Genomic DNA, 24,102 nt, shown 5'->3' with positions numbered 1-24,102 from the left:
TTAAGGGCAGGTTTACACAGGTGCACCCTGCCTCATGACCTATAGTTGAACATGTGAACTGGCTGCATTGAGGAGGGTGTGTGTGATTGATGTTCTTATGTTTACTGATTGTTTGCCTGTGCTGACCAATCACTTTCACTCACACACATGCGTGCCATCTTTCAATGCGCGTGTACAAATGCCTCCCTGATGGTTGCCATCCTGCATCCTGGTACCTAGAATTTAGATCCTATTTGATTCAATGGGATGGGACTTCCTCCAGAGTAAAACGTCCATAGAATCCAGCTGAAGGGGCACAGCTAATGAAGAGAGCATCCCAGGGCTGTGATCCTATACAAACATACTGGAGGGTAAGTCGTAATTGAACTCATTTGGACTTCTGAGTAGACATGCATAGGATTGAGCTGTAGGGGTTGCAAAAAACCCTTTGTGAGCTTCTCTGGGAGCAAGCTGCATTGGGCATAGTAGGATTTACTTCTGAGAAAATGCATGTGGCACAAATGCCCTTCTTCCCTCTTCTTTTCTCCTACGCACATAAGAGTCTGCTGTATCAGGCCAAGGGCTTAGTTCATCCAGCATCCTGTTCTCATAGTGGCCAACCAGAATTAGCAGCGGGTAGAACATAGCCAATATGACTAGTAGCCTACCCTACCTCACAGGGTTGTTGTAGGGATTAAATGAGGAGGTAGAGAACTATGCATGCCTCCTTGAGCTCCTTGGAGGAAAAGGTGCAACATAAATGCAATAAATAAACAGACCATTGTTAGTTTTCTTGTCCTCCGCTTCCTGCATTCACTGCCCCCTTTGTTCTGTCTTCCCTGGGTGGTCTGCCACTTTGCCACACCAGACTGTCCCCTTATCCCTAATCAAAATAGCCCCAAAGTATTCCTCTCTCCAGAGGAAGTAGCAGGTGATGAATGAAACCTGATGCTAATGACAGCATCAGGATTGGCAGGAACTAGCTGTTTATTTTGATGCATTAGATGCATGGACACCCTAAATTGGCAAGTTTATACATACATACCGCAACCTTACCCAACCAGGTATCTTTCAGATGTTTTGGACTATAACTCCCATAAGTAGTCCAAAACATCAGAAAGGGGTCTGAACTGGCAGCGATTGACCAGGAAAGAGATATTGGAATGGTAATGGATAGCTTTAAGGATGATGTCAACCCAGTATGTGGCAGCTGCAAAAAAAGATGAATTCTCTGTTAGGGGTAAGTAGGAGACCCTGTTGGAGGGAAAAACACACCTTCCAATAATGGAATTCTGCTATGAGAATCTATGGTGCAATTGCCCGTGGAATATTGTATTCAGTTGTATTGCATCCTCAAAAAGGATATTGTAGAGCTAGTAAAGGTCAGAAAAGGGCAACCAACGTAATCAAAGGCATGGAGAAAAGGTTAGAACATTTGGGGCTTTTTCGTTTAGAAAAGAAGGTAAGGGTGGGATTTTCCTACCGTGTGATGGTCATCAGCTTGGATAGTTTTAAAAGGGAGATGGGCAGACTTGTAAAGGATAAGGCTGTCCATGGCTGTTACTTAGGATATCTGTGCAGTACCTCCAGTATCAGAGGAAGTATACCACTGAGTGTCAGTAGCTGGGAAGCAGAAGTGGGGAGAATTGTGCTGTCTCTCTCATGTCTTGCTTTGAAGGCTTCCCATAGGCATCTGGTTGGTACCTGTGAAAACAGGTTTCTGGGTGAGATGGGCCTTTGGTCTGATCCCACAGGGTTCTTTATAACGTTCATTTATTTATTTTATTTGCAGGTATAGATTACTTTTTACCACCAAAGTGATCCAAAAACCGTTGTCCTTGCATTCTGCCAGATGTTGTTAGATTCCAACTCCTCCCTCAGCCTCTTCCAGCGTTGCCAAGATAGCCACAATCGCTACATCAGCGCAAGGGAGTAAGACCTATTGCAGGCTGTGGGGCTCACTTTTGGGGGACAAATATACACAGGATTGTTCTGTAAGGCTGCCATCTTTTTCATATATTCCCTAAAACTGGGTGGTCCGAGGCATGCAGCCCTCGAGGCATTTTTTGGCTGCCCTCAGCAACATTTCACACACACACACACACACACAGAGAGAGAGAGAGAGAGAGAGAGAGAGAGAGAGAGAGAGAGAGAGAGCCTTTCCAAAGCTGGGTAAGCGACAGGGTCCTAGAGCCCTCCTTGCCTCTTAAAATCTAGTTACCATAATGCTTTCCCAGCTTACCTGGCTTTGGGAAGGCAGCAGGAGGGGAGGCGGGGCGAGAGCAAATTTTGACCTCGCTCCCCACAACGCAACAAGGCAATGTGCAGCCCGCAGGTTCTGTGTTGAAGTATTCTTGCAGCCCACTTGGTATGAAAAGTTGGACTATCCTGTGCTAGAAGCAAGCTGCACAGGATCAAGCTGTAGGTCACTGAAATGGAAAAACAGTTTGGCAGATTTGGTTAAGGAAGGCCGGACTATGGCAGCAGTCTGTGTCATGTGTGGGGAGCCTTTGGCCCTCCAGAAGTTACTGAAGGACAACTCTCGTAATTCCATTGACCGTGCTTGCTGGGGCAGTTGGGAACATAAGAGCACCATTTCCCTTCTTATCCTGTATTAGCAATGTGCATACTGGGCACAACTGTGCTATTTAACCCATACATTATATTTCTATTTCTTGCTGCTGCTGCTATATTGGGGTGAGGTGCTGCTGCTGCTAATTCTGGAGACCTTGCCTTGTGTCAGAGTAAATCAATTGTCCATCCTATGAAATCAGAAGCAAGCACCATTTGAGTTCACCTTGGCTTACTCCCAGAAAGCTATGCAGACCATTGCAGTCATTGATTGCATGGCTGATCAGGGACCAACCCTGATCTTCCCAAACAGCTGTGAACATGCGAACTGTCCCATCTCTCTTTACTAGTTCAGTACAGTATTCTGGGACTGTCAGCTGAACCTAATAAACTGGGTGTTACGCTATTATCCATGGGAGAGTTTGCTGGGGGTTGTGTTGCATCTAACGCTAGCTCTCCTTAGAGTAGACTCATTGAAATTAATGCATTCTGGAGTTGTTGTTGGTTTTGGTTTTGGCATTTCATTGCTCACATCCTTACATCCCCTCCTGAGCCTTTCCCATGCTGATATCCTTTAGATGTTTTGGATTACTTAAGGGAGTTACGTATGTGTGTAAACTTGCCAATTTATTATGTCATTCATGCATCTAATGAAGTTGAGTGTGGTTCATGAAGCTTATGCCATAATAAATTGGATCGTCTTTAAGGTGCCACAAGACTCTGTCCTTTGTAGCACAAAGCACATTTTGCAGCTCAAAGAATTCTAGGAATTGCTGTTTGCCAAGAGTGCTAGGAGCTGTTGCTCTGTGAGGTAACTACTGTTTCCAGGTTTCTTTGAGGGGAAGCAACATCTTAAATGTCTTTAAATGTGTTGTTTAAATGTGTTGTCTTTAAATGTGTTGTTTAAATGTGCTGTTTTTGCAGAACCCTGTTCTTTAACTACCCAGGAAAAAATTGGAGTCGATGGGAAATGGGCAGAAGTGGGATGAAAGGGATACCTCCAGATTAGATGCAATAAAGGACAGCAGTACAATATCTTTTTAACGGCTGTACGGAGGAGGAGGAGGAATTTCAGTATTGCCTGCTTATCTTATCGTGTCAGGATGCTCTGCAAGTGCCTGTGAACCTTAACGTAAGATCTTCAGCCAACTGAAAAGCAAACTTCAGCTTTCAATAAGAAAAGCAAACAGCCTTGCAGAGAAGTCTAGGTTGTGCCCTAGGTTTGGACAAATATTGAATTCTGAAGGGGGGGGTTGCCTTAAAAGGATTGTGGGGTTCTCCAAGGTTAAGAGGGATTTGCACAAAGCACCCCGAGTTGAAGCAGAAAGCCCCCCTACCCACCCCCCATGTTTGGTGGACTCAGATTTTTTAAAAAACACTGCACTATATTTGTTAAAAAGCGAAACTAATGTGTGTGGAGGGCGGGAGATGTCCTCTGTGATTGACAGGTCTCGTTTGCAATCACAGGGAATGATTTTACCAGGACTCTCCAATCCCTGTGCTCTGAGGGAGGGAAATTGATGGAAGTAAATATAGCCTTGATTCACGTGGTTTTCTTTGCTCTTTTGCAGATTTTGTCTCTTAGGAATAGGAAGGAACGTTAGCAGAGTTCTGCTGGCACATAGGCTTTTCTTAATTAATTTCCTTTGCTTACCAGCTTCCAATTCTCTGCTTCCAAATCCTCACTGTTCTTTTGCTCCTTTTGAATCTGTTGTGCCTTTCCCCCCCTGAGTTGGATCATTCCAATTCCTCCTCACACCCATTAGAGTTCTCCTTTTTCACATTCCTCTTGCTGTTGTGGTGTTTACCTGAGTTTGAGCCCTTATCTGTGCTATACATTTAAACTTCCACAAAGAATCCTGGGGATTGTAGTTTGTTGCAAGTTGTTAGGAAACACCCCCCCCCCCACAACCTTGGAACTACATTTCCCAGAGTTCCCTGGGAAGAGTGATTGGCTGCTAAATCACTGGGAATTGTCACTTGTGTGAGAGGAATGATTCTCAGGACCCCTAACAAACTAGCTTCCAGAATTATTTGGGGGGAAGCTATGACCATTGTAAGAGGAATGATACTGCATTGAATGTACTGTGCAGAATGGGTTGTGTGTTAAGTGTTGCTAATCGTTTCTTATTACTAGGCAGTTCAGTGTATCTCCTTCTCCCTTAGAGTTTGCTCTAAGTTTAGTGTGTGCTATATAGTCTTTTAGTGATTTCACTTTATTTTATAATTAGTTATACAAAAACCTATTATTTATTTTTAAACAAGTTCAACGTGTGTGCATGTGGTCCATCAGTGATGATGATATCACGCCTCTGAAAAACATCTTGGAGCTCTACTCCTACCCACCCCCCACCCCACCCGCCTGCTTTACTGGTTATGACTATTCATGAAGCAGTGTTGAAGATAACACAAACAGAATAGCACTGAAAAAAGGGGGTGGGAGTTGTCTGTACGCTTTCATAGCTCTAAGTGCTGTTGGACTCCAACTCCCATCATCCCACAGCATCCTGGCATCTCCAGGTAGCACTAGGGGAAACCCCTGCCTGACACCCTAGAGAGAGCTGCTACCAGTCAGCGTGGACAATATTAAGCAAAAAGGACTGGTTGTCTCAGTACAAGGCAGCTTGCTATGTTCCTGTACCTATCTGCCTTCCTCTTCCCAGTTTATTCAAGAGAAGCTGACAGGTGGTGCGTTTTTTTAAAGCTCTCTTGAAAACTATTCCATGCACTGAAAATAATGGCCTGTGGTTGCCATGGGGCCCAGCTTTCAACTCACCATTCAGGGGGCAGAGGCAGCAACTGCAAAGTGAAAGAGGCAGGCTGATGGCTTCACCCCACCCACTGCAGTGAAGGTGATGGGGATGGTTGGGATGAGAGAGAGCTTTGAAGCCCATGTTAGTCAACAGTCTTCCAAGGTACTTTTCTTGGCATGAAACGATCCTCTTCGGCAACTCAAGCTGGAAAAATACCAGGAGACTTTTAAATGTTTGGTGCTGATGCCTAAGAATTTTGATAATATCTCTATGCGTGCTCTGGGCAAGAGCCTAACATTTTTTTGATGTTGGCTCCTGAAAGCTGGGCTCTGGTCCCAAGGCCTTTTCATTCCTCACCCCTCCACCCCAAGCCATAAGGCTGAGCAAAAATGCCGCCTCCTCCAATCGTGGCAAATAGGGGAGAGCATTTCAGATGATTTGGGGAGAAGGATTATTTGCACGGTTTGAAGGGAAGAGTTCAGTCAATGGCAGTAACAGTGGCCTTTTCTTTAGTAAAGTTGAGTTTGCCAGCACCCTGCAAGCCCTTGGAACGATGTGATGTTGTAACGTTGGGGTGTTTGCATTTAGCGATGGTTCAGCATCCAAACCCATGTACACAAATACACTTGTATAGTTATTCACATGTTACCTTCAATGTGTGCACAGTCCGCATTCGCAATAGCTGAGCAACGCGTGTACACTGTCTCATACAAACACCTGTGCATTATACCTGTCTCATACAAACACCTGTGCATTATAAAACAATTTTATATAGTGTCATTCCAGAGGCGTTGGGGGTGAGGAAAGGAGAGAAAGTAATAGTGGCCACCATTTAGTCATTCAGGTTGGTACATGTAGTTCTTCTACCCCCCCCCCCCCCTATTTTATCCCCACAAGAACCCTGTCAGGTAGATTAGGCTGAGAGATTGTGGCTTGCCCAAGGTCACTTGCTGAGTTTCATGGCTGAGTGGAGATTTAAACTCTGGTCTCCCAAGTCCTAATCTCGCACACTGGTGTGGCAGGAGAAGATGGCAAACATGGCAGGAAGACAATCTGTTATATTTTGGGAATGGTTCATGTAATTATGTAGCTGCATTCTTTTATACTTTCTGGACCTCCCAGGATCATATTAGAAAGTAGTTGTGTTCTGTGTTATAAATCAGGCATTGCTAGGAGGTGCTTTCCAATTTATTTCTTATCCACACAAAAATTGGTGTGACACGAGCAAATTTTTAATTTGAAAGTGTGGCCTGGGGGGGGGGGAATTGAGAAACACTACTCTACCCCTTAACAAACTACAGTTCCCAGGATTCTCCAGAGGAGGGGAGGCATGTGTTTTAAATTTATGGCGTGAATATGACTTCAGTCTCCTTTTGTTTTTTGACAGGCAACTAACTGTAATGGGTTTATTTATAAGGGTGTGATTTAATTTCCCTGAAACCAGCCTCTATTGCTGCTCTTCACCCAGTTTCTATTTCTCAGCTGAAAACATCCAGTTCAGCCCTCATTATCAGTGCTGGGCATATTCTGCAATAGTTAAGTTCTGAATTTGCTACTGGGTGCAGCTTTCAGCACCTAAAACATCTAATCTTTTACTCAATTTATAACAAACAAATAAACAGGTTTCTTGCCCTCATGGTTATAGACATGGGCTTGCAAGTGTGCAAGCGATTCCTGCTGAAATCTTGAGAGTCGAGGGTGGGAGTAGCAGCAAGCAGGATTTCCAGTAGTCGGTAGATAGGGCTTTCACAGGAAAGGGAAATGAGGTGAGGGGTGGGGAGAGAAGTTGATGGGTGGGGTGGGGGGATGAATGGGAGAATAGAGACAGCCATGCCTGTGTGTATGTTCAACGCTGGAGACTGTTGTCCTTCGCTGTGCATCTGTAGCCTAGAGCACATACATCTTGTTATATCAAAACTCATCTCTGCAGTGGAAGGTTGATAGTAGTGGTGGGAACTCAGATAAAGAGCCCTGGGGGCCATGCATGGTTATCTATACAGCTATGATGATTCTGGTATTACTCCAGCCAGGCTCTTGCAGGAATAGTTAAATTTTATTGCAATAAAGGAATCTGAGCAATTGAGTCTCACAGCCATGGAGAATAACAACCTGCTGCCCAGCTCAGGCAGATCCATTCAGCTGAGTGTTAAGAGTCCCATGGCCAGAATCTAGCAAGGAAAAGCCAGATCGTGCTAATTATTGCATTTATAGCTCAGCTTTTGTCCAAGGCTGGCACACATAGGTTCTCCCCCTCCCCGTTTGTATCCTCACAACACCCCTTAGGGATTGGTTAGACTGAGAGACAGTGACTGGCACATGGTCACCCAGGGAGCCACATGGCCAAGTGTGGATTTGAGTCTCTCAACTCCTAGTTCACCACTCTAAAACCACTACACCACACTGGCTGTAAACATCCTGGCTTTGGTTCTTGCAAAAGCAGTAGGGTCTTGCTGCTGTTAGCTTGCAAGTTGTTTTGAGTGAGGAAAGATGGAAGCTGCCTTATTCCAAGACAGACCATTGTCTACCTGGCCCAGGTATGGTTTACTCCTTGGCTGGGGAAACCTGTGACCCTCCAGGTGCGATTGGACTCCAAAACCCATCTTCCATTATTGGGAGTAAAGCAGCACTGTTTTCAGTAAGCTAGCGGAACCCATTGGGAAGTAATAGACAGAAAGGTAATCTATTCTTCCCTCGCTATAGTTCTTTCAGGCTTTAGTCCTTTCCTGCTTTTTCTTCAGTGTTAGTGTTGGACCTGGGTTGTGGTGGTTGTTTTGTCATTGTTGTTGTTAACTTTCATGCTACAGAAAAGCTACTTCTGGAAATCTAGAGGAATTTAAGTGGAAGTTTAGTGCTTGTTCCCACTTTAATTTTTTTCATGGGGTACGAGTGGAATCCATTTGCAACCCTGTTAACTTGGCAAATCTCAGGAGTTTTGCATTGTAGTTCCATGTGACAGAATTTAGGGCAGTATCCCAGGATACAGTTCTTTCCTGCTGTTCAGAATTTAGTGTGACATGGTGATGTATTGATCAAAAAGCCAGAGTGCCATAATGCAACAAAGTACTGCAGTATAAAAGGAATGTTAAAAACTGGGACAGAAGAGCTAGCATTGTAACCAGCAAACGTAGCACAGTAACCCACATATCTGAAAGCAGCCTAAATTAGCAGGTCTCCAGGGTCTTGGACAAAGGAAGGTATTTCCTGTTCCCCACTACCAGATCCCCTTAGGTCAGATCCACACCATGGAGCATTCATTTGGGTGCTGGGAACTGTAGCTCAGCGAGGTCTTAACAAACTACAGCTCCCAGAATTCTTTTGGAGGGAGCCATGGGTGTTGTAGTGGTGTAAGAGAACTTGAAATGGATGGTGTGGATGTAACCTTACCTGAAGATTCCAGGGCTTGAACATGGGACCTTCTGCATGCAAACTTTCTACTCCACAGCAACTGACATCCTTGAGCTTGAAATTAATACTAAAAATGGAACTGTCACATTTTAGAAGCAATGCTTGTTTACTTTCATTTTAAAGAATGTATGTCCCACCCCTCATCCCTAGTGATCTCGGGGAAGGTAACAGCAGTTTAAAATACACTAAGCAATAAAAGTGAAATACAATTAAGAATCTTGGCTATGTCGCTCCTTACACAGCACACACATACACAGCCAATTCAGAAGGCCGGACTGAAGAACAAAGTCTTCAGCTGGTGCTGAACAAGCAGCCTCAAGGCCCAGGCAGTACTATTTGGAGAGATGCATTCCTTCAGATATCCAGATCCTTAGCCATTTAGCGTTTTAAACTTGGAACTAAGACTCTGAACTGGGCCTGATGAGAACTGTTCTTATATGCTTTTCTGCAGACATTCCCATTAATACTTTGGCCACTGCATTTTGCAGTGTCCATGAGCAGTCCCCAAAGGCCACCCCACATGGAATGAATTGCAGTAATCCAACTGATAGGTAAATTGTGCACCGATCTTTATGGCCAGGCATTCTCTTCCCAGGAGTGGCTGTAGCTGGTGAAAAGGCCAGAGCTGGAAAAAGGCACTTCATACCACTAAAGCCACCTGGGCCCTAGCTACAGAGGAAAATCTAGGACAACCCCTCAGGCTATGTACCTGGTCCTTCAGCGGGCATGCAACCCTCTCTAGAACAAGCTCTCTTTCTCTGTTTCATCAACCCAGGAACTACCAATCTGCAGTATCTCTAACTTATCTAGGACTTATTTAGCTTCAGTGTTTTGGCCTTCCTCCATCTCATTATTGCCTCCAGACACAAACTTTACCAGGTGGCAAGGAGAAACAGAGCTGAATGTCATTTGCATATTGACATAGTTTTCTTCTATGTGTTGTAATTGTGTATCTAGCCTGACTTAAGAAAGACAAAACCTGAAGTTATATACTGTTCTTGTTCAGGTTATACAGTATTATCGTTTTCTTTTCTCTCTGGACTTTGTCTAAAATATTTAAATGACTCTGCCAGCAAGGGCCTTTGACCCTTCTCATCTCATTGTTCTACAGTGAGATGATGGCTTGACATGCCAGCCAGTCTATAAGGGTTTCCCAAACAGCATCCATCTGTTTTTTGGACTACAACTCCCATCATGCCTAGCCAGCAGGACTGGTGGTCAGGGATGATGGGGACTGTAGTCCAAAAACAGCTGGAGAACCCACATTTGGGAACCCTATAACACTGATGCTTGCAAGAAGCAACAGGAGATGGCTTTATTGATTGTAGCTGCACTTGGCTTGGCTGCTTGGCTGGCCACTTTTCAGTTGTAGACTTACAGGATCAGCCCAAAGATCTAACAAGATGATTTAAAATAAAGCACGAACTACGTCTTCCTTCGGTGCTGAAGAGCTCAGAATATCCTTCAGAACTGTCAGAAAGGAACCATATGTTACAGTGCATCTCTGTTTCTCCCTGTGATGCTGTTGATGATGGTAGCTAAAGTGGGTGCAGCAATGAACACAATTATTTTTTTACTTTACCTAGTTGGCCAGTTTCTACATTCTCCTCTCTATCCTTCATTCAGGCAAGGAATAGGCATGATCAGAATTCAAGGAAACCTTTCAGCCAGGCAAAGTTGCTCAAGGAGGAGGCAGAACAATATCAGAGATGGGTGCGGCCTAGGGCCAGATAAAGAGGCCTGATGTGGCCCTCTAGGCCCAAAGATTATAAACCCCTGCTTTATAATCTGCAACCAGCAGCCCTTGAGCCAAATCTGCCTTCTAAAGAGATTCTCCTGGTTCCTCAGCCTCCAGCCCTAAGGCGTGTTTGGAAGGAGTAGCAGCTGTGGAAAGCCTCCTTTGCAAGAGGAGAGGGGAGCTAGGCCCACCACCAGGGGGAGGGGAAAGCCCTAAAGAGATTATCCTTCTGATCTTAGAGCCATTTTCCTAAAGGTGTGTGAAGTCGTGTAAAGGAAGCATTTCGAAAACAAGGTCCCACTTGGCCTACAAGTCTGTGTGCAAACACAGGCTCATTCTCTCTTTTCCCAGGGCCTTGTCGATAGGAAGGAAGGAGGGACAGGCCTGCGACAATGGGCCAGCGGGAGTTGACTCAAACAGCCAATTCCTGGTGATTTCCTCTCCCTGCCGAGGGGGCCAGAGAAAGTGGGAAAAGGAAGTTCAGCCGAGGAGGACTGGAGGCAGGAGGATCGCTAGGAACAAAAGGGGCAGCTTCCTGAACTATTTCCAGCCCTGGCATGGCAGGGCAATCCGCCTGAAGAAGCAGCCGCCTTGCAGATTTCGCCTTGCTGCCGATTTCAGAACTGGACTAGGCCGAAAGACAGCAGGGGGTGGGTGGGTGTCTGTTGCACAGACCAGGGTGCTGTGAAGGCATCTGCGCGTGGTGTGGATGCCCCTGTGCGTGCTTTGACACCGCTGGTGCTGCGTGTGGGACCCCAGCGCTCATGGAGAGGGCAGGATCTTTGCTTATGTCCTTGCACAGAGCAGGTAAGGCACACCGGTGGGTGGAAGGGGGTGTCAACGGGAAGGAGCTTTGATGTGCATGGAGCAAGGTGTTGAGTCTTGTTACCTTACTGAATGCAGGGATGGCAGCACCTGCTGCCGAGGGTGTTGCTAGCTTTGCGCTACAGTCACTATGAATTTGCACCCAGTAGGAAGCTATAGAAGCCCCTTTCTTATTGGTATCCTTCTGTCTCGAGAGACAAAGGAGTGTACCTCTGAGGGTGAAGTCAAACCACTGCAAGAGCAGTACCAAAGTGACTTCTCTGGGGCACAATCCTGGGCAGTGTGTCTGAAGGTCCTGGGCTGCCCAGATGACAACTAGACCCTGTTCCCGGACTAGGTCACAGATGTGTGTTGGGCAAGAGGGGCTGGGTGAAATGACAAGATACACAGCAATCTTCCAAGGCTTTGTTTTGGACACCACTGCAACACACAGCAGTGTATTAGGTACAAAGGAAGCTGGCTTCTACCCCATCAGGCCATTGGTCTATCTAGCTCAATAATGTCTCCACTGACTGGCAGCAGCTCTCTGGAGTTTCAGACAAGAGTTTTTCCAAGCCCTGCTTTGAGATGGCAGGAATTGAACCTTAGACTTCCTTCATGCGAAACCGGTGCTTTAACATTTGAGCTATAGTACTTCTCTTTTATTAAGCACATGTGGTAATTTGTGGGTGCAGGTGCAAATTTAGGAAAAAATTACTGTAATTGAACTAGAAATACAGTACATCTTCCGTGAGTGGGTAACCAATTGACCTGTGTTCTTGCTCAGTCTGTAATCCAAGTGTAAGGTCACTGCTCTCCCTTATTATGGCTCATTATTTTTAGACTGAGCTTCGACTGGATAGTCCTTAAAATAGAGGACTGTCCTCTGCAAATAAGACACACTGCATGCTGATACTGTAGAGAGAGAAAAGTAATGGGATGTTATTAGTACAAGTCTCTTATTTGGTGGGGGAAGGGGGCAAGAGATTTGTGTCTTCCCCAGGCACGCAACTTTTGCATGCATATCTGGTACTCATACATCAAGAGTGGCACAAATGCACAAGCTTGTCTGCTTTGTATCTTTTCTCATGCAATAGCAAACTGGGGTCTACGAAGCTGCCTTTGTTTTTCTTAAAAAAACCAAAAACAAAAATTAAGTTGTTGTGTTATCTATCAGTATTGGGCAGGGACAGGAAAGGTGGGTGTGAACAATTTGGTAGACTTGAATCCCTGACAACATCTCTGCTCTTTTTCTGCAAGAGGACAGAGTAAGATAGGTTGTTTGAAAGATGAGATTATGGGTTTGCAAGGCTAATCAGTGCTGAAGGGGATTTCAGAAAGGAGAGGTGGGTTTTCATGCTTTCCCGGCCAGTGGAAACTTTTTTCAACGGGGTAGGGGACCTCAGGCTCAGGGGCCAAATGGTGCCCCCCATACCCCTTTCTGTCCTGCCCTCAGGATTCTCCCCAGAGCATGCTTTAGGCTTCTTTTAAGTGCTTTTGCCTAACCAGCCTTGAACTAATGCCTCTGACTTGTCTAGATGGAGGATGGAGAGGTATTGGGGTGGGGAGAAGGGTTTAGAAACCTCTGCCTTCTTGTGTTGCTGCAATGTACCCTACTAAACAAAGGTAAGAGTCATCCTCAGTGTTATATCTACTTTGCCTCTGGCCCTGCCCAACCCTTGCAAATGGCCATATGCCCTCATGAAGCAATGCAACCCTCAAGCTAAAAAGGGTACCCCCCCCCCAGGATTGCATAGTTATTTCTGAAGAATCTTTCCAAGTATATTGGTTGAACAGGTTTGGTGGTGGTGGGGTAACCTGGCACATATAAAGCTGCCTTGTTTATTAAGTGACACCACTGGGCCATCTTGCCTGGTGGCGTCTGCTGTGGTAGCAGCTTTCTCGGCTGTCTGTCAGGAGCCCTGCTCTTCACCTGCTACCTGATCCTGTTTTTAATGGAGAGCTGCTAGGGATTGAACCTAGGATCTTCTTCATGCAAAGCACACACTCTGCTACTATAATGTTCAAATGCAGCGGAGACAGCATCAACCCCTCTCAAGTGCTTTCCCCATCCATTTCCTCAAAATGTAAAATGCTTCTTTCTCTTTGCCCAACCTCAGAAACTGTTCAACCTGTTACTCCCAGACTCGGTTTTGCAGGTACAGGTGTGCACCCTCGGGTAATTTTTTCTAAGGGCTGTTGCTAGGTTAAGGAAATCTCAGTTTGGCTATAGGTATGAGCTAATAAAGGGACGCGGGTGGTGCTGTGGGTTAAACTACAGAGCCTAGGCTTGCCGATAAGAAGGTCGGTGGTTCGAATCCCTGCGACAGGGTGAGCTCCCATCGCTCGGTCCCAGCTCCTGCCAACATAGCAGTTTGAAAGCACGTTAAAGTGCAAGTAGATAAATAGGTACCACTCAGGCGGGAAGGTAAACAGTGTTTCCGTGCGTTGCTCTGGTTTTGCCAGAAGCAGGTTAGTCATGCTGGCCACATGACCCGGAAAAACTGTCTGCGGACAAATGCCAGCTCTCTTGGCCAGTAAAGCAAGATGAGCGCCGCAACCCCAGAGTCATCCGTGACTGGACCCTAACGGTCAGGGGTCCCTTTACCTATGAGCTAATAAAGCAATTAATTGTTTCAGCCATGTTCAGACCTTCACATAAACATAAAGTAGTTAGAAATGTGGGTGGGGTCTCTCTCTCTCTCACACACATGCCCCATCTCCAACGATCTCATACATATCAGCGCAGCTTGCTCAGCTCCTGGCCTTTCCATGTTCAGTGGGACGGACAGGTCTCCAGGGGGCATTTACTGGCATCCACCTGAGTCCACCAAAGTGTGGAGAATTCTATGCGCATTCAAGTGAATGCAGCTAAAAGGCCCACACAAACTTTCTGTGCTCTACATGTGAAAATCAGGGCTGCTGTGCACAGGAACCGACATACACAGATTTTTTGGGGGGAGGGGTGTTTGTGTGTGTACCCCTACCCCTATCCCCACCTTTTAACTATTGCATGTTAAGGCAGCATGTTCAAATGTGGATATAATGTGATGGGCATGTGCGTTGATTGTAGTAGGCATCACCTTAGAAGATGCATTCCCTCCTGTCATAATTTCTATTTTAAGAGGACGCTTTCCAACTGCAGTTTTTATAAGAACTTGAATCTTACAATGTTTTAAAAAATAAAACTAGTTTTAATTGATTAAGAAAACCAATCAGTTACATAAACAGGTTGGGTTAACAGCTTCACATATTATAAAATGGTAGAAGCATCTACGTTATTTTGATAAGTGCAAATTCCAAAGAATAGCTGCATTTTGCTTCTTGAATTGCTTGAGGTAGTGTGAATTCAATAGATTCCCCTTTAAATGCATTTGTCCCACATCCCTATGTGCAGAGGAAGAATGGAACGCTCCACTTATCCTTCACCAGCTTGTTCTCTGTCTGCATCATAAGGCTCAGCTATGACTATCTCTTTCCTTGGCATCACAGGACAGCATAATGCCTGATGTTTTTTTAAAGTTCCTGGTGACACCTTCAGCATTTTAAGAACATTTGTGTGACTGAAGGCCTAGGATTTTGCAGCCCTGTAGTATCATTATGCATGATCTTTCCATGCATGAGACCTTCACCATGGTCAGAAGTACTCAAAAGAGAAAGGAGTCCAAGGTGGATGGGAGTTTCTTAAAGGTGAACCATTGAAAGCACAAATGCAACAAGAAAGAAAAGTGAGTGGTATCTAAAGAAAGCAGTGTGCCTGCATAAGGAGCTTACAGATGAGCTGAGATTTAAGAAGGGCATGCATTAGAAAAGGAAGAAAGGGAAAATCATGAAGGAGGAGTATACAAGAGTATTATTGTGGAGAAGTTGGTAAAATGTGGGCTGGACAATGTAACTGTTAGGTGGATTTGTAGCTGGTTGACTGACCGAACCCAAAGAGTGCTCACTAATGGTTCCTCATCATCCAGGAAAAAAGTGACGAGTTGGGTGCTGCGGGGTTCTGTCCTGGGCCCATTGTTGTTCAATGTGTTTATAAATGATTTGGGTGAAGGATTTGAAGGGATGCTCATCAAATTTGCAGATGAAACCAAATTGGGAGGGCTAGTGAATTCTACAGAAGATAGAATTCAAGATAAGCTTAACATATTGGAGAACTGGGCCAAAACTAGCAATATGAATTCAAATAGGGACAGGAGTAACCAGCTGCACAAAACTAAGATGGGGGGACACTTGGCTTGCGGGTAGTACTTGTGAAAAGGTTCTAGGGGTCTTAGTAGAACACTAGCTTAACATGAGTCAACAGTGTGGTGCAGCAGCAAAAAGAAAAGAAAAGCTAATGCTGTTCTAGGCTGCAACAACAGAAATATAGTGTCCAGACCAAGGGAAATAATAGCAACACTATTCTGCCTTAGTCAGACCACACCAGGAATACTGTGCCCAGATATGGGTGCCACAACTTAAGAAGGATATTGACAAGCTGGAATGTGTGCAGAGAAAGGCAACCAAGATTATCAAAGGCCTGGAAACCAAGCCTTATGAGGAACAGTTGAGGGAGCTGGGTGTGCTTAGCCTGGAAAAGATGAGACTGAGAGGATATAGGATAGCCATCTTCAAGTATCTAAAGGGCTGTCACATGGAAGATGGAGCAAGCTTGTTTTTTTCCTGCTCCGGGGGGTAAGACCCAAACCAATGGATTCAAGATATAAGAAAGTAGATTCCAACTAAACACCAGGCAGAACTTTCTGATGGTAATAACTGTTTGACAGTGGAATGGAGACTCTCCTTCCTTGGAGGTTTTTTTTAGCAGAGGTTTGGTGGCCATCTGTCATGGATGCTCTATTTGACATTTCTGCATTACAGGGGGTTGGAGCAGATGACCCTTGGGGTCCCTTCCCAACTTTACCATTCCGTGATTCCATGGCTACCATGCAAACTGTTCAATTGTTACCTTGCAAAACCTCCTTTGCTTTTGCTTTTTTTTTTTGCAATGCAAAATGCTTGTTTTCCACTTCTTTTCTGTGTAGAACAGATGTTATCATAAATAGCTCATCCCACAAGCAAACCTCCCCAAGGGCTGCCATCATATGTGTGTATAGGTTGGACTTTCCTCCCGAGTAAACATACTCTGCATTGTGCTGTAATTAGGTTCCACTCTCACAAGGTTGGCAAAGGAGACATTCAGGGACCCATAGTAGAACAGAAGGGGCCCTGCCCAATCATTTGCCCTGCCTTCCTACTTAAAATCACTCCAGGGTGTAGTGCTGCATGTCAGCTTCATCCTATGTAGTCTCAGTTTGCCCTTATAGAACTCATCAAGGAGGAGGAAGAGGACAAAACTAGGATTATTTGGTTCTGCCTGTCATTGGCTCTGGCTCCACGTATTTCTGGCTTCCCAATAGACCCCCAACTACTACTGCCTGTAGGACTGTTGCTATTCTGTCTGTCTGGGAACTAGAGCTCACGCTTGACATCCCTACGTTGTGGGGGGTCAGTAATCTTTTGCCAATATCAGGCACACTTTTTTTTTCTCCTGAAGCCTACCCCGACCTCTCCCTTGTAGGGATTCCCTGCCTGCTTGTCCCTGGCTAAAGTTGTTGGGAGTGCAGTTGCTGCTTGCTTCTAGCCAGCCTTGCATCACAGGGAGAAGGCAGAATTCCTAGTACAGTGGTACCTCGGGTTACATACGCCTCAGGTTACGTATGCTTCAGGTTACAGACTCTGCTAACCCAGAAATATTACCTTGGGTTAAGAACTTTGCTTCAGGATGAGAACAGAAATCGGGCTCCGGCAGCGCGGCAGCAGCAGGAGACCCCATTAGCTAAAGTGGTGCTTCAGGTTAAGAACAGTTTCAGGTTAAGTACGGACCTCCGGAATGAATTAACTACTTAACCTGAGGTACCACTGTAATTCCAGCAACACCGATGAGGTCATTTGGGCAGGCAGCAGGCTTCACCATGTCGTTAAGTTTTCTTTCTATGTCTGATCTCACCTCTCAGACTGTATCATGGGCCTCTTTACTCCCACTCTGGCTTGCGGGTAATTTCCTTGAATTGTGTGTGGAGGTCAACTGCAAAGGTATCTGGATCAAGGGAGAAAGGAGTTCCCGGGGGACAGGGATGGTGTTGGAAGGAAGGAAGCAGCCAACCTGATGCCCAGTGAGTCACCTGTAAGTCACCTTGGGTTGTTTTTGACCAAGGCTATTGGGAAATGTTATAAATCATCATCATGGCTAGGCTAAAGATGTGGCCAGCCTCATGCTCCAGCTCCACGTATGAAACTGTGCTATACCATCGGTCCATCTAGCTCAGTATTGTCAACACTGACTGGCAGTGGCTCTCCAGGGTTTATCAACCCTACCTGCAGATGCGGAAGATCAAACCCAGGGCTTCAGATGCTCTACCAGTGATATAATGGTTTCTGCTAGTGCACATCACACCCCAGCCCTCAATCCACCCTAACCTCTTGAAAAGTGCTGGCTCCTTAAGAGAATCTTTGCTGTTCCCTAAGAATTCTTTTCTTTCTGCAGCCTTGCCATGTGATATATCTGGAGGTTTTTTCTTCCCTCCCTGTTCTTGAGGTCTTGGAGTCATGCGATTCGGAGGGCGTCTCTGAATAAAGCAAGCTGGAAGCTTGCTTGTTTTCTTAGAGGAAAAAAGCTCTGAATAGTTTGCAAGCCTTGTGGCAGATGCCTGCATGCTAGAACAGTAGGGCAGGTGCTGGATACATTGTGATGGGGGAAAATAGGGGGAAATCAGTGCAATTCAGTTGCTATTCATCCCTATAATATAAGGCATTCAGATCAAAGCCTTTGGTTTTTCTTGGGGGTGGGGTGGGGGTTGAGGGAGGGGTGAAGTGGTTCCTTTTTCATTTTCATCTAGAAGGAAATGGTTGGAGATCTCAGATCAGCCATAAAAGGCGTTCTGAATAAACGTCCTAGATGCAGGCTCCATGAGGACTGTTGCATTATTTTCCAGGTTATCTTGAATGAAAATTGCAGCCGCCTATCCAGATTGCCAAAACTGATAAAAGGTTTCCAACTAGCTGGAAGCTCTCTGGGGAATGCTAGATGTTGCTATGGAATTAGAACTGCTGGCATGTGTTGCTTGCTTCTGCAGCCCCACGGCTGCCTATCCAATCAGCCCCCTTGCAAATAGATGGGTTACAGATAGGAGACAGAAAACACAATACTTGGGTGTGGAGTGCTCTTGTTCAGGGTGCCCAGCAGCAGTGTGTGCCCTTTCCGAGATATTCCATTTCCGTTCCCTAACTAACCCCTTCCTGCAGCTAGTCAGCATTCTGAACCTATTCCCAGTTCTCATTGGGTTAGTCAAGATTTCCCCCTTACACACACACACACACACACACACACACACACACACACACACACACTCTGAGCTTGGGTGGTGCCACTTTGATTAAAGCTGTGTACACACCATATATTTACAGCATGCCCTCGGAAAGAATACTGGGAATTATAGTTTACCCATACAAACTGTAGTTCCCAGCACCCTAAACAAACTACAGTTCCCAGGATTCTTTGGGCCTCTGTGAGAACAGGATGCTGGACTAGATTCCCGATTCCTCAGGACTCTTTTAACTGTAAGAAGAAAGTGGCCACATGCAGTGAGAGGGGCAGAGCTGAGAACATCTTGCCCAGCCCCCCGCCCCCCCCCAAAAAACCTTGGAACCAGCAGTACACTAATGCCAGAAGGTCAAAGCATCTGAGAAAGGACAGCGCTTGACACTGGTGGAGAAATATACCAGGGGAAGTGTTGAGGGGGGCAGGAATGTGCTTTAAATATATGGTGTGTCTGCAGCCTATGTAAGAACTGGCACTCAGAGAACAAGTTCGCTGTTGCTATATGCTGGCCTTTGCCAACCTGGTGTTTTGGACTACAACTCCCACAACCTGGTTGGGATGGATGGGAGCTGTGTTCCAAACCATCCAGAGGACACCAGGTTAGTGATAATAAAGACACCACAAATCAAACAGAAAGTTTTAAAATGCTCAAAATGAAATGGTTTGCTTTGCTCAAAATGAAATGGCGCCAGGAGGAGGCAGTATGATTTTGCGCATGGGGCAGAAGGGACTGTTAACACGGCACTCCTGGTTTTTAAAAGAGGTGCGGAGGAGCCTGGCAATTGCCTTGATTCTGAGCAGCACCCTCTTTCATGTTGCGAAGGGAGAAATCATGACACACTGAAGGCTCATGATGTCATTGGAGCATGTTGCCATTGGCTGAACAATGATCCTGAGGGCAGGAGGATGGGTTTCTTAGCAACCTGCTTTCAGAGCAGCTTCACCCTGTTGTGGGTGTCACAGGAGGTCTGTTCTGCAGGGGCAGGCTGGCACAAGGGCAGGCTGGCACACGACAGCTGTGCTCTGTGCCCCTCCAGGTTGTGTGCCCGGGCACGGCGCCATCCTGTCGTGTCCCTTTAGGTGCCTCGCTCTCAGCCGTTCCACTTGTCAGTCGGAGCTGTGGTTTGCCACCACAGCCAGCAGGTGGAACTTATGCGCCTCTCAGACAGGCTATTAGCAAGCTCTTTGGCCGCCTGCCCTGGCTGAGCTCTGGAGCAGCACATGGTGTGCTCAGATGATGCTGTGCATCTCCCACGCTCTGCGGGGCTGGACTGCAGGCCTGTGAGGGCAGCACACATTTGCACACATGCACAGAAGCGCACACTTCCTGCTAGTGAACTTGCTGTGCGTGCGCGTACACACACACTGTTCCACCCTGTACTTCTGTGGAAAGATCTTTAGCCAGGTCCATTAAAAGGAAATGTTCTTTGGAAGGGATTCCCCCTTCCTTTGTTTTCCAGTTACTACTTGTTCAGTTTATTCTGAGAGTGCTGATGTGGTGGTTCCTGCCCCACCACCACACTTCCCCTTGTCTTTTATCCACCAACATCAAATTCTGTTCTTTTTCAGATGCTTTGACCTTCTGGGATTAGCCTAGTGCTGGGTTTTTCCGTTTTGGAGGGGAACCTTGGGCAAGTTGATCTCAGTGGGCTCCGTCTTACTGATTGTGGCCTCTTTCTTCTGCCACTTAAGAACATAGGAGCCCTTCTGGATCAGATGAAATGGCCCACCTAGTCCAGCATCTTGTTCTCACAGATGCCCATGGGAAGCCTGAAAGCAGGACCTCAGCAGAACAGCTTAGAATCTTGGAATTTTAGACTTGGGAGGGAACACAAGGGTCATAGCTCACCAAGTCCAACTCCCTACAATGCAGGAATGTTTTGCCCAGGGTGGGGCTTGAAGCAATGACCCTAATGTTAAGAATCTTCATGCTCTACCTTGGTTTCATCCCTTGTGATTCCCAGTTACTGGCTATTGCTGACTTCCCACCTAGCAGTTCAAAAGCACGTCAAGTGCAAGTAGATAAATAGGTACCGCTCTGGCGGGAAGGTAAACGGCGTTTCCGTGCGCTGCTCTGGTTTGCCAGAAGTGGCTTAGTCATGCTGGCCACATGACCCGGAAGCTGTATGTCGGCTCCCTCGGCCAGTAAAGCGAGATGAGCACTGCAATCCCAGAGTCGCCTGCGATTGGACCTAATGGTCAGGGGTCCCTTTACCTTTACCTTTACCTAGTCCCTTGTCTCTCCTCCTGGACCTGATTCACTTCAACTCTTAGAAGGAGCTGTTGAGATGCGGAAGAGGGTTAATGCTCCATCTTCTTGCTCCTCCAACTGTTTGCTCACTCACGGAGGGCAGGTGAGCAAGCAAGCAGTGCCAGGAGGCAGGATATATAGCTCAGTGGTAAGAGCATCTTCTTCGAAGGTCCCAGGTTCAATCCCTGGCATCTCTAGGAAGGACCTTTTGTTTATGCTTAGCTGGGAAGTGTCCTTGAGCTCTGCTTATCACTGGTCTGTGTGGAGCATAGAGCATGTCTATAAATGAAAAATTTATATTCGTCGTTCTAACTACTTTTAACTCTGGGGCTGAAAAAAGGTTCACCACCAGTGAGCTAGATGGACTGTTTGCTTTTCTTGTTATAAGGCCACTTCCTCTGTTCCTAAGGAGGAGGAGGGGCAAAGTTAGAGGGCATAGAAATTGAAAGTGGGTAATAGGTGACCTCTTATTACTATGCAGCAGAAAATTCAGGATGGCTCCAGGGCCAATCAGACAGGGGGGGGGGGCAGGATAGTCATTTGTCCTGGACCTCAAACTCAAAAGGGGGCGAGCCTCAGATTCAATTACTTGCTAATTTATTGGAATTTAACAAGTTTAACAGCTTGTTTTTATGTACATTGGGCCAAAATAGTGGCATACACTCAAGTCCTAGGTTCTGTGGTTTAACCCACAGCTCCACTCGCCTCCCATTTTATTATATACTTTATGCTTTTTCTTTTAATAGTCCTCTGTAAATTGTTTTGTGGGGTTTGCCAAGGACAAGTGGGCTTCCCTCAGGCGGACCCCTCCCTTCCCCTACCTGTCTACCTTCTTACTTAAAACCAATCCTAGCCATGGTTTTGTAGGGGGGGGGGCAAGGGGGGCATACCACCCTTTTCCTCAGCTGCTGCAGAGTGTTGACTCTGGAGGTGGTGGAAGACTCACTCTAAATAGTACAGAAGCCTGCAGGGCTTCCACTTCGGGCTGGCCCCAGAAGATGGCAAACTTGGGCCTTTTCCAGGAGCCCCAAGTCCAGCAGAGAGGGCTCGCCACCCCAAGGGTGCTATCATAGAATCATAGCGTTGGAAGGGACCCCAGAGGTCCTCTCGTCCAACCCCTTGCAATGCAGGAATCCTGCCCACAGCCAAACAACCCTTGTACAGAATAACCAAGAACATCAATGGCAGCCTTGGGTAATTCTGTTGTACATCCTGCTTTTTCCAGGTGAGGGGTCCCCTCTGAGAATGCCATGCCAGAGAGCTCCCAAGTTCCTGGAGGAGGGTGGTCACTTACCACTGGCCACAAAGAGAAGGCATAGCTTTGCATAAAATTTGCATGGATCGCACAGGCTGGGGCTGATGGGAGTTGTAGTCTAAAACATCTGGACGGCACCACATTGGCTACTCCTGCTCTAGGGCTAATTGCCGACAGCTTTCCTAGGCAGGCCTTGCTGTTGGGCTGCAGTGGCCAAGAAATGTCCTTATCAGAGGGCCATGCTCTGTGTGTGCCAGCCCTTCCTGGACGGAGAATGTCCTGGGTCTTGTCAACCCTTGCACTGCCTTGAGCTCCATAACGGAAGAGAGATGAGAGACGAATGTACTAAGTTAAACAAATTAAAACACCAAAAACAAGGCAGCTCAGCGCTTTCCTAGCAGAATGGGATTAAATGTGGGCAGCTAGAGGTGCTTGATCAGCTAAAATCCTAGAGACGATGAGTTTACTCCCTTCTGCTTAATGGGAAAAGTTTTCGTGTTTTTTAAACGGTTTTATAATGAGCAGAAATCAACAGGTGAATGATTTGTCATCCCTGCAACTCTGTGCCAATAAAACTTTCACCCGATGATTTCCGCTTGCTTTGTGACTACTCAGTGTGCAACCAAAGTCCTTTTAAAAAGAGAGAGAGAGAATGGGGGAAAAAGTGGTAATCTACCATAGCTCACTTCTCCCCTTGTGTATTATCAGAATTGCCCCTTTCTCCCCACAGTTCCCATTTCACAAGCTATTTTTGTAACATTGCGGTTAGCTCATGTAGGGCATATGGTCTATCTGAGGGTGGGGTTCACTTCTACCAGCTGCAGCCCCAGCTGAAGAGCTTCTGGAAGGGAACTTGTAGCTGACAGACATGCAAGCTCTAGGGCACTGGGGTCTGTTCCCATCCCATCCTGCTGGACAGTAAGTGCTTGTGGTCAGAAGAACAGGAACGAAAGACAGAGGACTGCAGAGATCTGGACTCCTTCTGCACCAAGGTCCGTTCTATGGCTGGGGTTGGGGGTAGAGAACGTAGGAAGGTGTCATGTGCTAGACCAGGGGTCTGCAACCTGCGGCTCCGGAGTCGCATGTGGCTCTTTTACATCTTTGCCGCGGCTCCAGGGCGGATACTAGCGAGGGGAGAAGGCGCATTGTGCGCCCCAACACTCCCCACTGTGGCGGGTGCTGTACTGGTTGTGACGTCGCATGGGGGCGGTGCGTGCGTTAGTCACGCACCGTCCCGACGTCACCTTCCCGCCCGCTGTCAGATCGCGGCTCCGGAGATATATTTGTTTTAAATGTCGCAATGGTTTTGTGGCTCCCAGTTGTTGTTTTTTCTTCGGAAACGGGTCCAAGTGGCTCTTTTTGTCTTAAAGGTTGCAGACCCCTGTGCTAGACCAAACTAATTTAGCTGTCTAGCGAAGTGTTGTTCACTCTGACTGACAACAACACTCCCGCTTCTCGGGCAGAGGGTCTTCCCTATTACCTGCAGCCTTGTCCACGTTTAACTGGAGATGCTTAAGGATAGCTCGGTTGGTAGAGCATGAGACTCTTAATCTCAAGGTTGTGGGTTCAAGCCCCACGTTGGGCAAAAGAGTCTTGCGTTGCAGGGGGTTGGACGAGATGACCCTCACGTTCCCTTCCAACTCTACAATTTCTGTGATTCTATGAGCTCATCCTAGGGCCATCTGCATGGAAGCACTAATTGTCACCAGGTACCTCTTGAGAGCTGAAAACCCTACTTGCTTTGTGAGATCTGCCAGTGCTTTTATTTCCCTTAGCTTGCTGCAAGGCGAGGAGGATTGCATTTCGATTGGAGCAGTGGCAGCTGGGGGAAAGTGTGTGTATAATAATATTCCCTGCGATGCTTTTGTCATTGTTTCCTCACCTCCCAGTAAGCTGCTGTTAGCACCACAGGGGGTTGCCTGAATCCAGGCTTGATATAGACAACTGCTTTCTTCTGCCCTCCACCCAGCAAAAGGCAATTCAGAT

General features: G+C 46.5%; 1 protein-coding gene and 1 non-coding gene across 5 annotated transcripts in view; both read left to right on the top strand.

Moving 5' to 3' along the window:
* NHSL2 (NHS like 2) overlaps positions 1-24,102 on the top strand; it is a 118,700-nt gene that overhangs the window by 51,929 nt on the left and 42,669 nt on the right. Inside the window, exon 1 of one of the 4 annotated variants that reach the window (XM_028714870.2) lies at positions 10,700-11,253. The exons of the other annotated variants lie outside the window; for them this stretch is intronic. Within the exon in view, the coding sequence (XP_028570703.2) occupies positions 11,211-11,253 (43 nt within the window). The 5' untranslated portion in view covers positions 10,700-11,210. Of the gene's footprint in view, positions 1-10,699; positions 11,254-24,102 lie in introns of those variants that run through there. 4 annotated transcript variants of the gene reach the window in all.
* On the top strand, positions 23,627-23,701 carry TRNAK-CUU (transfer RNA lysine (anticodon CUU)). Its single transcript has one exon. It is a non-coding gene; the product is annotated as a tRNA-Lys (tRNA).

Source organism: Podarcis muralis, chromosome Z (genome assembly GCF_964188315.1).
Source record: "Podarcis muralis chromosome Z, rPodMur119.hap1.1, whole genome shotgun sequence".
NCBI classification, from domain to species: Eukaryota; Metazoa; Chordata; class Lepidosauria; order Squamata; family Lacertidae; genus Podarcis; species Podarcis muralis.
Note: the sequence above shows the minus strand (reverse complement) of the source record. Positions and strands in the feature narration are given on the sequence as shown.